Source organism: Cherax quadricarinatus, chromosome 76 (assembly GCF_038502225.1).
Source record: "Cherax quadricarinatus isolate ZL_2023a chromosome 76, ASM3850222v1, whole genome shotgun sequence".
Classification (NCBI taxonomy): Eukaryota; Metazoa; Arthropoda; class Malacostraca; order Decapoda; family Parastacidae; genus Cherax; species Cherax quadricarinatus.
This window is the reverse complement of record NC_091367.1, coordinates 21,473,264-21,490,441: the sequence shown is the minus strand read 5'-3', so window position 1 is coordinate 21,490,441 and position 17,178 is coordinate 21,473,264. Positions and strand designations below refer to the sequence as shown.

Here is a 17,178-nt window from a genome sequence, read left to right as displayed (position 1 = left end):
TCTTTTCACCATATTAAAGGCATTTCTAAAATCAAGTTTGACTACGGCCTTGTCTTCTGGCAGGTCCTTGATGTAGGCCCTTGCCGCATGAGCTGCCGCTTCACTGCCTTGAGAGACCCTAAAGCCCAGTTGGTGTGGCTGGAGTAAACTGACAGCTTCAAGGCGAATGTTTCTTACTGCTGCTTTGGCAACGAGACGGCGAAGAGTGTTTCCAACCGCAATGGGTCTGATTCCCCCATCCTCCTTCTTCAACGCACATAGTGAGGCTCCAAGAAAAGAAAGGTTTAATTTCTTCTGGGATCTGCCCAGCCAGGCAGTTGTTGACGAAAGTTGTTAACTCGGTGAGAAGAATTGATGCGGATGCGTCGAGTATTGGATTTACCATCTCTTTGAGGTGTTGTGGTCAAATTCCATTATAACCTCCTGCAGATCCTGTTGGAAATGACACTATTGCCATATAGACTTCTGATTCTGGCAAAATTAATTGTTCAGTGATGGGGTCTTCCTCAGGATTGTTGTTGACGACTATGGTATCCCATGTTGGATGCTTGTCTCTTAGTTCTTGGGCTGTGGTCTCATCTTTGGTAGCTACAGTGTCGTCACTTGTAATTTTTCTGATTGCTCCCACCGTATTACCTTCTTCGATTTTTTTGCTAACCTGTGCGCAAATTTTCTCGTTTTTCAGTGGAATTTTTCGTGGGTCTACCTCTGTGATTCCTGCGATGATGGGGCAGAGGGACACAATTATCCGTTCTTGGGTAGTTGCACAGTGCCTTGATGACTGATGTGGTTAGCAGTTTGCCTCGTCTTTCAGAAATTGCAAGACAGATATTGCCGAACAGGAGTAGATTGCGCCATGCTTTGATGGTGCCTCGGGCTTCTAAGTTGGTGGAACCTCCATTCACCTGCTTAAGAAGGTCTGTGAATTTCTCTGCTGCATATGGGAGAGCTGCTTTAGGGATGTGGGATAGTGTACTGCTAGCAGTGGATTTTAATGCCAACAGAAGGTTATCGCAAGTGAGGAGGTTGCCATTGGAATTCTCATCTGCCTGTGGAGGCTGTGGGCTGCTCTCTGCTGGGGGCATATGTGATCCTGCACACCCACTGTGTGCACGAATAAGACCATCCCTGTTACATGCTCGAAACTCTACACACACCTGACATGTGCCTCTTCTTTCATTGTTGAGTGCACTGTTTCCCTGGCTTTGTGGCTGGCTGGCTGCATCATCTGCCATACCTCAAACTGTGTGGTAAGCCCGGGCTGAAGGGAAAATGGTGGCACATGGCACATACCACTTGTGGTTCATGGTGATGGTGGGGAAGAAGGGTCTCCCATCCCTTTGGTGGGTGGTGGAGGAGAAGGTGTGGGGGATGTGTGATGAGTGAGGCCAGCCTGATGAGTTGCGTACTCACTACCTCCCACGACATGTCACCATACACCACTATGCTCTGTGCACAGTCCCCACTATAAACGACACACCGACACACCGCTATACACTACACATGCTATGCACATACCATGCGCATGCCATGCACATGCTAAGCAGATACTATGCACTATACACACACGGTGAATAAACACTCCATTATCGAAACATCACACGGTGTATGCTCGTCTGTTTGGGGAAGGGGAAGGGGGGGAGGGGGCAGTTTTACCTCTCACCCTCCGCCGCCGCCTCCTCCCCACATGAGGCCTCCCCTCACCGACCTCTCCTACCCAATGGAGACCCTTATGTTTCCTCCCTCGCTGACTTCACATACACAACACTTTTCTTGATTCTGAAAGGAGAAAGGAAATGCAGAGTTTTCTCGCCCTTTCCAAAACGAGCTGCTGGTATTCACACACCCTACATAAGAACATAAGAAAGGAGGAACACTGCAGGAGGCTGGCTGCTGGCCCATACTAGGCAGGTCCTTTACAATTCATCCCACTAACAAAACATTTGCCCTACCAAATTTTCAATGCCACCCAAGAAATAAGCTCTGATGTGAAAGTCCCACTCAAATCCAACCCATCCCACTCATGTACTTATCCAACCTAGATTTGAAACTACCCAAAGTCCCAGCCTCAATAACCCAACTAGGTAGACTGTTCCACTCATCAACTACCCTATTTCCAAACCAATACTTTCCGATGTCCTTTCTAAATCTAAACTTATCTAATTTAAATCCATTACTGCGGGTTCTCTCTTGGAGAGACATCCTCAAGACCTTATTAATATCCCCTTTATTAATACCTATCTTCCACTTATACACTTCGATCAGGTCTCCTCTCATTCTTCGTCTAACAAGTGAATGTAACTTAAGAGTCTTCAATCTTTCTTCATAAGGAAGATTTCTGATGCTATGTATTAATTTAGTCATCCTACGCTGAATGTTTTCTAACGAATTTATGTCCATTTTGTAATACGGAGACCAGAACTGAGCTGCATAATCAAGGTGAGGCCTTACTAATGATGTATAAAGCTGCAGTATGACCTCTGGACTTCTGTTGCTTACACTTCTTGATATAAATCCCAGTAATCTATTTGCCTTATTACGTACGCTTAGGCATTGCTGTCTTGGTTTAAGGTTGCTGCTCACCATAACCCCCAAGTCCTTTTCGTAATCTGTATGGCTAAGTTCTACATCATTTAATTTATAAGTACTAGGGTTATGGGCACTCCCAAGCTTCAGAACCTTGCATTTATCTACATTGAACTGCATCTGCCACTTTTCTGACCAAGAATAGAGTTTGTTTAAATCCTCCTGAAGTTCCCTAACATCTACGTTTGAATCAATTATCCTACCTATCTTTGTGTCATCGGCGAATTTGCTCATATCACTAGTAATTCCCTCATCAAGATCATTGATATATATTATAAATAACAACGGGCCCAAGACTGATCCCTGTGGAACGCCACTTGTTACAGATCCCCACTCGGATTTAACCCCATTTATGGACACTCTCTGCTTCCTGTCAGTGAGCCATGACTCGATCCACGAGAGCACTTTTCCCCCAATGCCATGAGCTGCCACTTTCTTTAACAGTCTATGGTGCGGAACTCTATCAAAAGCCTTACTAAAATCTAAGTAAATAATATCAAATTCTTTATTGTGGTCAACAGCCTCAAAAGCTTTACTGAAGAAAGTTAATAAATTAGTTAGACAAGACCGGCCTCTTGTGAATCCATGCTGAGTATCATTAATCAAGCTATGCTTATCGAGATGGCTTCTTATAATCTCAGCTATAATTGACTCTAGTAATTTGCCTACAATTGAGGTCAGGCTTATTGGGCGGTAATTTGACGGTAACGACTTGTCACCTGTTTTAAAAATAGGAGTTACATTAGCCATCTTCCACATATCAGACACTACACCTGTTTGAAGAGATAAATTAAAAATATTAGCTAATGGTTCACAGAGTTCCATTTTGCATTCCTTAAGAACCCTTGAAAAAACCTCATAAGGACCTTCCTGTGTAAAAACTGAGAGAAAATAATTATTTAAAATCAAGCACATTTCATTCTCATTGTCAGTAAGGTGCCCATAGTTATTTTTAAGGGGACCTATCTTATCTCTAACTTTTGTTCTATAGACCTGGAAAAAACTTTTTGGGTTAGTTTTAGAATCCCTAGCAACTTTAATTTCATAGTCCCTTTTAGCTTTTCTTATCCCCTTTTTAATGTCCCTCTTAATGTTAATATACTGATTCATAAGATGACCCTCACCTCTTTTGATACGCCTATAAATTCCTTTCTTATGCCCTAGTAGATATTTGAGCCTATTATTCATCCATTTTGGGTCATTTCTATTTGATCTAATTTCTTTATATGGGATAAACGCTCTTTGAGCAGCATGTATAGTGTTCAGAAAACTGTCATATTGATAGCTCTCTTCGTTACCCCAGTCAACAGATGATAAGTGTTCTCTAAGCCCATCGTAATCTGCTAAGCGAAAATCTGGGACTGTTACTGAGTTATCGCTACTATCGTACTTCCATTCAATGCTAAATGTAATTGACTTGTGGTCGCTAGCACCCAGTTCCTCTGAAATTTCTAAATTATTAACAAGGGATTCATTGTTTGCCATAACTAAGTCAAGCAGGTTATTTCCCCTTGTAGGTTCTGTCACAAACTGCTTCAAAAAACAATCCTGAAATACTTCTAAGAAGTCGTACGATTCTAAATTCCCAGTCAAGAAATTCCAATCAACATGACTAAAGTTAAAGTCCAGGAGCCAGTTTCTGGACCAGGCATGCAGCTTGACGAGATCCCTTTGTAGTCCTGCCTAGACCTCCTCTGACTGAATTCTTCTCATTAACTTCACATCGTCTGCAAAGAGGGATACTTGTGAGTCTATTCCTTCCGTCATGTCATTAGTATATACTAAAAATAGCACCGGTCCTAGGACTGACCCCTGTGGAACCCCGCTCGTCACAGGCGCCCACTCTGACACCTCGTCATTTACCATAACCCGCTGATGTCTTCCCATCAGGTATACTCTGATCTATTGCAGTGCCTTCCCTGTTAATCTTGTCTGGTCCTCCAACTTTTGCACTAATCTCTTGTGTGGAACTGTGTCAAAACCCTTCTTACAGTCCAAGAAAGTACAATCTATCCACCCCTCTCTCTTTCTTGTCCTACTGCTGTCACCCTGTCATAGAACTTTAGTAGGTTTGTGACACAGGATTTCCCGTCCCTGAAATTGTACTGGGTGTCGTTGATAAGCTCATTCCTTTCTAGATGCCCCACCACCATTCTGATAATCTTCTCCATGATTTTGCATACTATACAAGTCAGTGACACTGGTATGTGGTTTAATACTGCGTGTCTGTCTCCTGTTTTAGAAACTGGGGGCTACATTTGCTGTCTTCCATACCTCACGTAGTTGCCCTTTTCGATACAGAGAGTGCAGTGAACAAGTGTAGTAGTAGCAGCAGCAACACGCACAACAAGAGGCATTCTTGAGCTTCCCTAGCACTCGGGCTTAGTGCCCAAAGCTGGGGTGTGACTCCAAAAGGATTCTGTAGTAATTGCTGCCTCTGCACCTCCTAGCATCCTCTGCTGCTATGCAGCTGCCACACCCTTCGAGCCGAGTGTGGGCAGTGTTTGTGGCAGCACAAGGTGCCTAGCTTCTCCCTCCGAGCCCCGTGGGGGGCAGGGAATGGGGCTAGACCTGGGAACACCTGGTCCCAGAAGACGAAGACGATTTACTCCAACTTAGACGGAAAAAAATTAAGCTAAAGTAAATTTTAAAGAAAAATATATATCTACAGACTAATATAGTGATCTTTGAAGGAAATTGACCTTATCTACATTTATTAATGAGATAAAACTGACAGCAATGCAAGAGTTGACAGAGCAACAGCTGGAAGTTCTGGGTATATTCAATAATTTCACTAGCAAATAGGAGTAACCATTGTGACATCTGCAATGGAAGTGTTGAGAGTTTTGATGTTTACAGTGTCATTTGTGAATTTACAAAACCTACAACAAACTGATTTCAGGGAAAAACAATGTAAAAAAAAAAGTAATACGTCAGAACGTTCATTTGGATCGCAGTTGTGAGATTTATGGAACTATTTAACATAAGAGATCACTGAGCACTTCTGGCGATAAAGAGGAAATTAGAAGATTGATAAGAATAATAATGGTTCAAAGCATCCAGAAAAAATGCAAAAACTAACACACAAGATTGTCATTTGGGTAGAAGAAAAATTTGAATATATCCTACATAAACTCAAGGAAAAAGATTTTTTAAATAAAAGTACTTTAACATCAAGAAAATAGGCATAAGAAAAGAGGACCTTGGGAAATTTAGAAGTACAGGACTAAAAACAAGTCGCTAAACATTTTCAAATAATATAGATAATGCCATGATCCTCTTACCTTCAGGAGGAAGAGGACGACAGTGCAGATGAAGCCAAGTGTGAGGTCCTGCCATCTTACCTTCAGGAGGAAGAGGACGACAGTGCAGATGAAGCCAAGTGTGAGGTCCTGCCATCTTACCTTCAGGAGGAAGAGGACGACAATGCAGATGAAGCCAAGTGTGAGGTCCTGCCATCTTACCTTCAGGAGGAAGAGGACGACAATGCAGATGAAGCCAAGTGTGAGGTCCTGCCATCGGATATCTTGAATATTTGAAAAAATTTTCTCCCAAGTATTGACCAGCCCTTTGGTCTGGAGACGAAGACCAAACATGAGCTTAAGCTGGGACGAAACTATGATGATAGCTGCAGCTGAGGTGAACCCACTGATGACTGGCTGAGAGATGAAGTTGATGACGAACCCTAAAAATGTAATATTCAAATTCTAAACTGATCAGGAAACATGTAAATATAATAGGTGTGAAACTGATCAGGAACAATGTGGAAGCTGGTTAAGAACCTTGCAGATGTATCAAATAAGGAATCAACAGCCCTGTAGATACAACATTGTGATGAGAAAGAATACACTGAAGCTGGAGTAACAGGAAACCAGAAGAGAGATGCATAATCCAGGTGAGGTGTAGTTGTAGTATAACCTCTGGACTCCTGTTGCTTACACTTCTTTATATAAATCCCGGTAATCTGTTTGCCCTATTACGTACACCTAGGCATTGTTGTCTTGGCTTAGGGTTGGTACTTATCATAACCCCTAAGTTCTTTTCGCATCTTTTATGGCCAAGTTCTATATTATTTAGTGTATACGTGCTAGGTTTATTTACATTTCTGAGCTTCATTAACACTGAACTTCATCTGCCACTTTTCTGGCCACGACATGAGCTTCTCTATATCCTCCTGAAGGTCGGTAGCACTTTTTGTATTGTCAACGAATTTAGTCGCTTCACTTATTTCCTCGTCAAGGTCATTGATGCTTATTACGAACAAGAGGCCTAAAACTGATCCTTGTGGAACGCCACTTGTGACTGATCCCAACGCCTCGATCTATGACAATACCATGATCTGCCACTTTCTTTAATAATATTTTGTGGGGGAAACACTCCTACCAATGACAATACCTTCATCTCATTTGACTCCATTATATTAGCCCACGTCTTGCTGCATCTGCTTCAGATTTATCAAGACTATGGTACTGAACACCACCTTGCCTGAGGAACAAATTACTTCACCTTCTACCTCACCAGTCTTCTGTATTTTATTGATAAAGCCGCTGGTTGCCAGAACGTCAACAGAATAAAGAATTAAAAGGCTTAATAGACAAACACCTCTGTTCAGGTTATTTGTCTACATAATAAAGATGTTGCACAGGTATTTAATTCATCAGCTATATATCTTCTTAGAGTTGTGTATCATCCAAGTGAGTTGAAAATGTTACGTACAAGACGTCTGCAGTTTCTGACAAAATGACGAGAATACGTGCTGAACTTCAGAAAAAACTTGCTTCAATGAAGAGCATTCCTGTTCAAGGAATTTGCTACTGCAGATAAGAAGTCTATGTTGATGGTTCGTTTAGTACTTTTATCTTAGAGAACATACACACTTGAATTTCCTCTCTGCCGTCGATGAATTAGGAAAAGCATATTTTTGAACAATTGAAGCTTTATTGCTGAAAGTTTAGAAATTTACTGGATACTAGGAATTAGGTCAATAACCTTATTCACAGAGCATGCACACATACCAACTGTTCCCAGAATCTGGCCCTAGTTACCATACACAAACGTTGAAAACTTTTAGGACGTTGAATGAGACCTCGGGTTGTGTGAGAGGTAGCTATTGTGAGGTAACTATAGCGTGTATGGCTTTGATAGGCTGTCGACCTCAGAAGGGCTGTTTCTTGTTAGTGTGAGTTAAGAGGTAAATGACCGAGTCACTTGGTAGCCTGGGGCTATGTATATGTCTCTGTGTGTGCTCGTCGATTGCTTCTAGTGCTAGGCAATGGTTTGGAGCAGTGGTGTCTGTGTTTTAGATCTGTGTGTTGCTCACAAAGATTTGCGATATATTATCGTTTTGCAATTACATCTTACACAAGCATGCACATCCATACACACACACACACACACACACACACACACACACACATCCATACACACACACACACACACACACACTCAGTAGCACACACACACACCAGTAGTGGCCAGTGAAGAGGCGGGGCCAGGAGCTATGGCTCGACCCCTGCAACTACAACTAGGTGAGTACAACTACATGAGTGCACACCCACACACACACACACATCAGAGAATATCTGACATGTAGGCAAAGTGTCATGGTACTTGACAAGATGTCAGAGTGGGTGTCTGTAACAATCTGGGTTCCATGGAAGTCAGTCCTAGGACCTGTGCTGTTTTTGGTATATGTGAATGACATAACAGAAAGGATAGACTGAGAAGTGTCCTTGTTTGAAGATGATGTGAGGTTAATGAGGAGAATTAAATTAGTCGAGGATCAGGCAAGACTACAAAGAGATCTGGACAGGTTACAAGCCTTGTCTAGCAACTGGCTCCTGGAATTTAACCCAAATGCAAAGCCAGGAAGATCAGGGAAGGGCAAAGAAGACCACAGACAGAGTATAGTCTAGGTGACCAAAGAATGCAAGCCTCACTCAAGGAAAAAGATCTTGGGGTGAGTATAATAACGAGCACATCTCCAGAGGTGCACATCAATCAGATAACTGCTGCAGCATATGGGCATCTGGAAACCTAAGAATAGCGTTCCAATACCTCAGTAAGGAATCGTTCAAGACTCTGTACACCATATACGTCAGGTCCATACTGGAGTATGCAGCACTGGTTTGGAATCCACACCTGGTGAAGCATGCCAGAAACAAGAGAAAATGCAAAGGTTTGCAACAAGACTAGTCCCAGAGCTAAGGAGATTGTCCTACGAAGAAATGTTAAGGGAAATTGGCCTGACGACACTGGAGGACAGGAGGGTCAGGGGAGTCATGATAATGACCTATATAATACTGCGTGGAATAGACAAGGTGGACAAAGACAGGATGTTCCAGTGATGGGACACAGAAACAAGGGGTCACAAATGGAAATTGAAGACTCAGATGAGTCAAAGGGGTGTTAGGAAGTATTTTTTCAGTCATAGAGTAGTCAGGCAGTGGAATAGCCTAGAAAGTGATGTAGTGGAGGTGGGAACCATACATAGTTTTAAGAGGAGGTTTGATAAAGGTCATGAAGCAGGGAGAGAGAGGACCTAGTAGCAATCAGTGATGAGGAGGGGCCAGGAGCTGTGAATCGACCCCTCCAACCACAAATAGGCGCGTACACTCACGTATATCAATAACACTGCTACTAGCCAAGGACTAGAACCCATATTGTTTTGGCCTGCATCATGGTGAGCAAAAACATATGCTGCTCTAACCCACAGGACCATACAATCTTACAAGAACCAAGCACCCAGCCAAGCTGTGTGTTACCTTGGTCCGAGGACATACGGTGGTGTGGGTGCCTCTGAGCTAATTTCATTCTACTCCCCATTTGGTGTACTAGTCCAGCAAGCAGTATTTTATACTATTGTAACCATGAACATGTGGTATTGATCAATAACAATACTGCAACATGGGTGTGAGTCCTTGCCTATTCGCAGTGTTATTATTGATCAGTATCACTCGTTTGTGCTTACAGTAATATAAAATACTGTTTGTTGGGCTAGTACACCAAACTGGGAGTAGAATGAAATTAGCTCAGAGGCACCCAAACCACATGTCCCCGGACCTAGCCTGGTTTGGTGCTTGGTTCTTTTAGGATTGTGTGTTCCTGTGGGTTAGAGCATCATGTGATTTTGTTCACAATGAGGCAGGCCAAAACAACATGGGTTTGAGTCTTAGGCTAGTCGCAGTGATATATATATATATATATATATATATATATATATATATATATATATATATATATATATATATATATATATATATATATATATTATTATCACACTGGCCGATTCCCACCAAGGCAGGGTGGCCCGAAAAAGAAAAACTTTCACCATCATTCACTCCATCACTGTCTTGCCAGAAGGGTGCTTTACACTACAGTTTTTAAACTGCAACATTAACACCCCTCCTTCAGAGTGCAGGCACTGTACTTCCCGTCTCCAGGACTCAAGTCCGGCCTGCCGGTTTCCCTGAACCCCTTCATAAATGTTACTTTGCTCACACTCCAACAGCACGTCAAGTATTAAAAACCATTTGTCTCCATTCACTCCTATCAAACACGCTCACGCATGCCTGCTGGAAGTCCAAGCCCCTCGCACACAAGACCTCCTTTACCCCCTCCCTCCAACCTTTCCTAGGCCGACCCCTACCCCGCCTTCCTTCCACTACAGACTGATACAATCTTGAAGTCATTCTGTTTCGCTCCATTCTCTCCACATGTCCGAACCACCTCAACAACCCTTCCTCAGCCCTCTGGACAACAGTTTTGGTAATCCCGCACCTCCTCCTAACTTCCAAACTACGAATTATATATATATATATATATATATATATATATATAGATATATATATATATATATATATATATATATATATATATATATATATATATAATATTTGTGTGTATCTATCTGCAGATGTGTGTGCTTGTGTAAACTGTAACTGCAAAATGATGATATATTGCAAACCTTTGTGAGCAACACACAGATCTAAAACACAGATACCACTGCTCCACACCATTGTCTGTGTGTGTTTGTCGACCACTAAAAGTGGTCAACAAGCACACACAGACACATATATAACCCCAGGCTACCATGTGACTCGGTCATTGACCTCTAAACTGACACTGTCCAGAAACAGCCCTTCTGAGGTCGACATAGCCTATCAAAGCAAAACACGCAATAGCTACCACGCGCACGCGCACACACACACACACACACACACACACACACACACACACACATACACACACACACACACACACACACACACACATACACACACACACACACACAGACACACACACATACACACATACACACATACACACAAACACACACACACACACACACACACACACACACACACACACACACACACACACACACACACACACACACACACACATGTACGTGTGAACCCTAGTCACCTCTGACCTCACAGTCTAGTCATTTACCTCTAAACTGACTCAAACCAGAAATAATTAAGTCATGTTCTTCAAGGGGAGAGGGGGGTGAAGGCCACCCTTTCTTTTTTCTGATGCCCCCACACACACTATTTGTTAATTCCTTTTATTAATTGAACTGATTTCTTATTACATTTTGTTATGAAGGAAGTCCTTTCTTTGGGGGCCCCTCTGGCAGGGTGGCCCGAGGTAGTTCCCCCCCCCCCCTTTTTTTCCCTTATAAATCCGGCCCTGGGTTTGACTAAGCTAAACGTACCTTAGTTCAGTTCACTGTAGAAATTAAAGTTACTTGTACACACCATTTTTCACGTTTCTTTTAGGACTTCAATTTCGGGCTGTAATTTAGTACAATTGCATAGAACAAGCCGGACATAGTGCATGTCACACTATCAAATGCAACTACTCTTTTTTGTCTTTTAAAGTGGAGGAACTTACCTAAGTTGACGATGCCAGCGACCAGTTCTATGATGCCAGCCATGAAGGTGAGGAGAACAGCATAGTCACCCCCGCCCTGACCGGTATACTGGTACGTCATGAGGGACATGATGGCTGTTGGTCCGATACTGAGCTCACTGGTCGACCCCAGCAGAAAGTATACGAAGCAGGGAATGAAGGCAGAGTACAGCCCATACTGTAGCAGAGAGGAAGAGGGAGGGGAAACAGTAGCCAGGCTGACACAAATAAATAACTGACGAGCTTATAATGCTCCAGGACAAACCAAACCGTCCACTATTTTTCATTTTCGGATTAGTTGTCAATAAGGAAAAGATAGAGATGTTGGTTTGGCAGTTAAACTGTTGCCACAACAACAACAAATTGTGCACCCAATGCTCGTCGCGAGTGGCAGCTCAGGATATCTTAATGGATATCAGCAGACCACACAATGAATAAAGTTATATTTTCTAACAATTACAGAAGTTCTTACAAGACTCTTACAAGGATTTAGTTAGTTGCTGGGGGAAAGGGCAGGCATAATGGCAAGATAAACAAGGGAGTAATCAAAAGGTAACTTACACTTGGAGGAAGACCAGCTACAAGACCGTAAGCCAGCGCCTGGGGTATCATCACGAGGCCAACGGTGAAGCCAGCTATCATGTCCCCCATCAGGCATTCTGTGTTGTAGCTCCTGAGCCAGGTAAGGAAGGGCAGACGTCGGTACAGTGTCTTCCTACTAAGACACCGATCCAACTTGTTCTGACGACACCATGCATAAGAGATACATTACTGGCAGACACTAACACACACAAGAGATACATTACTGAGAGAAACTAGCTCACATTACTGGGGAAATAAGAACACATGAGAGAATCAGTGAACCTCCCTTGAGAGGATTGGCCAGATATAAATAACTGGGGAAGGAACAGTAAGTGGGAAAAACAAATAATATTTCTGCAACGATGTCATGGTGAGACTAGCATTAAACTGAGTAGAAAATATTAGACACATTACTAGTTTATAACAAGAGACGTGAAAATTATAGCATTTTGGCTGGTGTTCTTGTTAGACAACTTTAAAATGAACCTACATTATTGAGCATGTTTTTAATTAGTCTTAGTATTTTAAATGTATCCAGAAAGTTAAACTCTTTGTGAGAGTCATTACATTTAACAAAAAAGCGATAAAAACTTTTCTGTATAGAGTTTCTTTTAGAATTTCTGCTCTGATACGACTCACCATTAACGAAAAATAAGTGAATAATATTCAGCCTCCATTTTTTCCGAAATTGCAGAGATCATAAACATGAAATAACTCCAAAATATTAATTCTCACTGTGTGCGAAGCTTTAGGTGTTTATCACAAGAGAGAATTAATTTGCCCATCTGTTAGACTTGTAATAAAGTCGATCAGAGAAGATGTGAACTTATATATAGAGTATCAGCTTCAAGTATTGATGAATTTTCCTCCCAGGAACTTGAATATCATGAGAGAATTCAGTAAAACTTCCTTTATACCATGAACAGCTTTCTCTTCCAATAAAGACAGTTTATATATAGCTCCACTTAATTTTTTTTAACTCATCTACAACAGCAGATCAACATTCCAAGAAACAAAACTTTACTCGCTGACTTAGATGTTAATACTGGCATTATTGAATGTCTTCACCTGAGGTATGGTAAATGAACTCAATAGATTTCTGTAAAATCCTGAACACTTGTCAAAGTCTTTATGTTCTCAGCTCTATGTGACCCATTGATAATAATGCCACCCAATCCAAAGCATCCCCTTTTAACACTGACACCGACAAATGATTGTGCCATTTCTCCGGAAAATTCTTGGAGATGCAGAAAGTCCAAAAGACATTATCGTTTCTTAAAAAATGTACTATACAAGTATTAATTACCAATTGTTTCTCATGTCGTGGTAATGGACGCTTGTCACGGTGAATCTGTTTGTGAAACTTTAAAATCATAACAGATCCTTATAGTTTTAGAGTCTGGAGTTAAAATTGGCACAATAGGAGCTGCTCAGTCACTAAATTAAACTGATTTTATATTTTCAATTAACAGTTTTTTTTAAGTGTGCCATCAGCTTCTCATGACAGAAGAGAATCTGTCTAACATTCATAAATTTGGAAGTAGCATTGCATCCTACTTGAGAAAGGTTTATCAGAATCCACAAAAAAAATTTGGTTACATTTTATCAACACTGTTATACTTTTAAGCTTTAGAAGACTTATCTAATATAAATAAATATTATATATCTAATATAAATAAATATTAATTGGTACCCGAGAACGAATATCGTTAGGCGAGTTTTTAAGTGTTAGCCGAGCCAAAAGTTAGAGTTAAAATGCATCGTTAGGCGAATTTGACGTTATGCGGTGCGTTCGTTAGGCGAGGGTCCACTACTTCATTCATGAGATCTTTCCCACAATTTATTTTTAGTTAATATTAGTAAACAGATGCACATTAAAAAACTGAGAAACTTATGATCAGTTATATTTCACTTCCCTCACCTCCTCAAAAAAAAAAAAAAAATGTGTAATATACAGTATAGTGTTGTAAATTATTACATTCACTCAGTATTTTCTTGCATAGTTCTACCTGCACTGTTAATAACTATTCGCAATCTTCAGACATCGTGGAAACTGATATGTCATTACCTATATTAAAGGACACCATCGTCTTGTTAATTTCAAAACTGAACTACTCAGCATTTAGGAAACACTGTACATCCTTTAATTTAAATAAGCTACCATCACCACCTGTTGCTGAAGTTGTGGAAAATACATAGTATATTTTCCGAAAATAGTGTATTTGTATGTAAATTAATAAAATATATTGTATTTAATAAAAGTTATATTATAAAAAATGGGAAGCTCGGCGCCTGCGTGGACGAGCAGGGAAGAGTCGCCATGTTTTTGAATGAGCCAAGAAAATGTTAGTGAAAATAAGAAGAATTTTCGTCGCTCTAGAGGTTATATTGGGCTGACACCTCTCAAATAGAAGCCGAAATTGTTGGAATTGCTGTCCTGCATAACGAGAGAATCAGGCGACTGGACAGGACTCCATAATTAGATGAAAACAGGATATTACCCCAGCTAAGTCATGTCTGTATATTTATGTTTATAGTTCTGGCCAGTATTATCATAAATGTAGACAGGGGGGTTTTTGAGTATGATACACAGTAATCTCCGGACAAATTGGTGAGTGTTATGATTATAAATTCTCCTGTTATATAAATGTGTATATGTAATTTTAATATACAGTCCACAAAAATTATAATAATTTTACCAGAATTCCTGGTGTGTATGTACATTTCATTTGCAATTAATATAGGTCTAGAGCAACTTGTGGAGAGATAGATGGTAGGTATCGAAAGGGGACATTTTCGCGACCTAGGTGTCCTAAAAATTCCTACTTGTCTCTGTAACTTTGATAAATAATAATTATCTTTGTTACCATTTACTTGTATGTATGTAATGAGATTCATCCGTCAACTATCTTAATATTCTTGTTAGTTTACCCTGAAAGACTTCTCTTTGCTGTTCTTGTTTCCACTAGATATATACACATCCCTCCCATCCTTCTTGGAAGGGCCCGGCCGAGGTTTGGCAGATGGTAACTCTACACCACCACCAACCTTGAAACGCTGCTCCCAGTTCCACGCTGAATGCTCACATACTCTAACATTCTCCACTATTTCTTTCATCTGGTGCCCAGCTCTGTGAAGCTCTATGATTTGAGCTATAGTTTCAGGTGTTCAAGACTTCCTTTTACCCATATGGGTGAAAACCAAAGGTAACACTGAAAAAATGGGGCGGATGAGAGACAAAAGTGCAACACTTCCTCTCACCACAGTAGCCACGTGAGCAATGAGAAATCACTGTGAAGTGTGGCGGCAGGCCGTGACATCATGCTAACGGCTGCTATCCAGCAGAATGCACTAATGAAAAAAAAAACTTCCCCCCTGTATGGCAGACCTTTGATTTTCATCACGGCATTATGCTTTCTTGGACTGCCTGCCCTCCATCTCATCTGTAACAATAAGACCACTGAGCAGGTCTTTGATTTTAAGGGACAAGGGCGGTTGTCCGATCTGTAATCCGTGAAGCAAAACACTTGTCACCAGTATTACGTTTCTTCCGTCACTTCCACTTCCTCTGTGAGTGCAGTTTGAAAAATGTACGGAAATTGAGTGGCAGGTATTCCCCAGCCTCTGCTCCTGTTCTTAGGTTTGCCAGTGTCAGCATTGCAATTTGCAAATCCTACTGAAGTTGCCACAGCTATTGGAAATCATCTTGTCCTCATCTCTCAGGGGCTCCGTCTATCTATCTCGTTTTTTCCCTCTTAAGTCTGCCAAAGAGTTGCTGCTTTTCGAGTTTTAGCAAAAAAAGAGTCTTATGACGTGACTTTTATGCTTCCAGAATTTGAGTCAACGCTTTCTGCTTGCCGACTGTCGGCAGTGGAACCTGATGGCATTCATATTAGTATGCTCCAGCATTTACATCCATCAACCCTCGTAGTCCTCTGTCTTTTTAATCTTGGCTGCTTGTGAAGAGTTAATCCCCGTCCATAGAAAACTGCCGCAGATCTGCCTGTTTCTGAAATAGGCACTTCGAGCGATGATGCCTCCCACTATCGATCCATTGTTCTTACCAGTGCAGTTTCCAGGGTAATGGAACGTCTGGTAAATAGACGTTTGGGGTGGTATTTTGAAACACAATAGTCTTTCCACTAGTCAATTTGTCTTTCCTAAGGGCCGCTCCACTATCGACCCCTTACTCAGGTTAGATACATATGTTTGTAATACCTTTGCTAGTAACCACTCGGTTATCGCAGTATTTTCTGATCATGAAAAAGCATGACATTACTTGACTCAAGCTCATTCCTTAGGACTCCGGTGCACTCTGCCACTTTCCCTTTCAAATTTCTTGTCTCAGACACATTTTCATGTCTGGGTTGGTAATCTACTTTCCCCTGACTATATCCAAGTTGAAGGTGTCCCCCAGGGATGCGTCCTTAGCACCACTATTATTTCTGATAGCTATTGATAATCTGACCTCTATTCTCCCATCTAATAATTGTCATCACTTTGTTGATGACTTTGGTATAGCTTGTGCAGGCACCTAGTAGCAGCCTCTTTCCAGAATGCTATCGACCGCGTTTCCCATTGGGCCACTATTCATGGGTTTAAATTTTCTGGTACTAAAATGTACCAGATTACTTTTAGTAGACATTCTGTTAAATCTAATATTCCACTATAACTTATGGTTCCCCGGATCCCTGAACTGTTAGATTTCTCGGTCTTCTGTTTGATCGCCGTTGTCCTGAAAACCTCTCATTACTTCCCTGATAGCAACTTGCATAGTAGAGTAAACCTTCTTAAAACCCTCGTTCATCTGTCTTGTGTGGCTGGTCGTCGAACTTTTCTTCAACTCCATTCAGCCCTAATTTAATCGAAACTAGATTATGGTGACCAGATATATTCTGCGGCCTCTTCAGCAATTCTTTCTACACTTGATTCCATTAATCATCAGGGATTACGTTTGTGTCTAGGTGCTTTTTGCTCCTTCCCTGTCGAGAGCCTATATATAGAAGCAAATGTTCCATCTATGAACGATCGCCGTGATGCACATTGCCTCCGATATTTTGTCCGCTATGTGTTGGTCTCCCTTATTTACTCTGT

The 17,178-nt window shown here is 41.3% G+C and overlaps 1 protein-coding gene across 1 annotated transcript in view; it reads right to left on the bottom strand.

The window, feature by feature from the left end:
- Positions 1-378: 378 nt before the first annotated feature.
- LOC138854981 (sodium-independent sulfate anion transporter-like) overlaps positions 379-17,178 on the bottom strand; it is a 120,841-nt gene continuing 104,041 nt past the window's right edge. The window contains exons 3-6 of the mRNA XM_070101400.1: positions 12,064-12,243; positions 11,485-11,680; positions 5,871-6,271; positions 379-432 (exon numbers count right to left, since the gene is read on the bottom strand). Of these exons, the coding sequence (XP_069957501.1) occupies positions 379-432; positions 5,871-6,271; positions 11,485-11,680; positions 12,064-12,243 (831 nt within the window). The remainder of the gene's footprint in view (positions 433-5,870; positions 6,272-11,484; positions 11,681-12,063; positions 12,244-17,178) is intronic.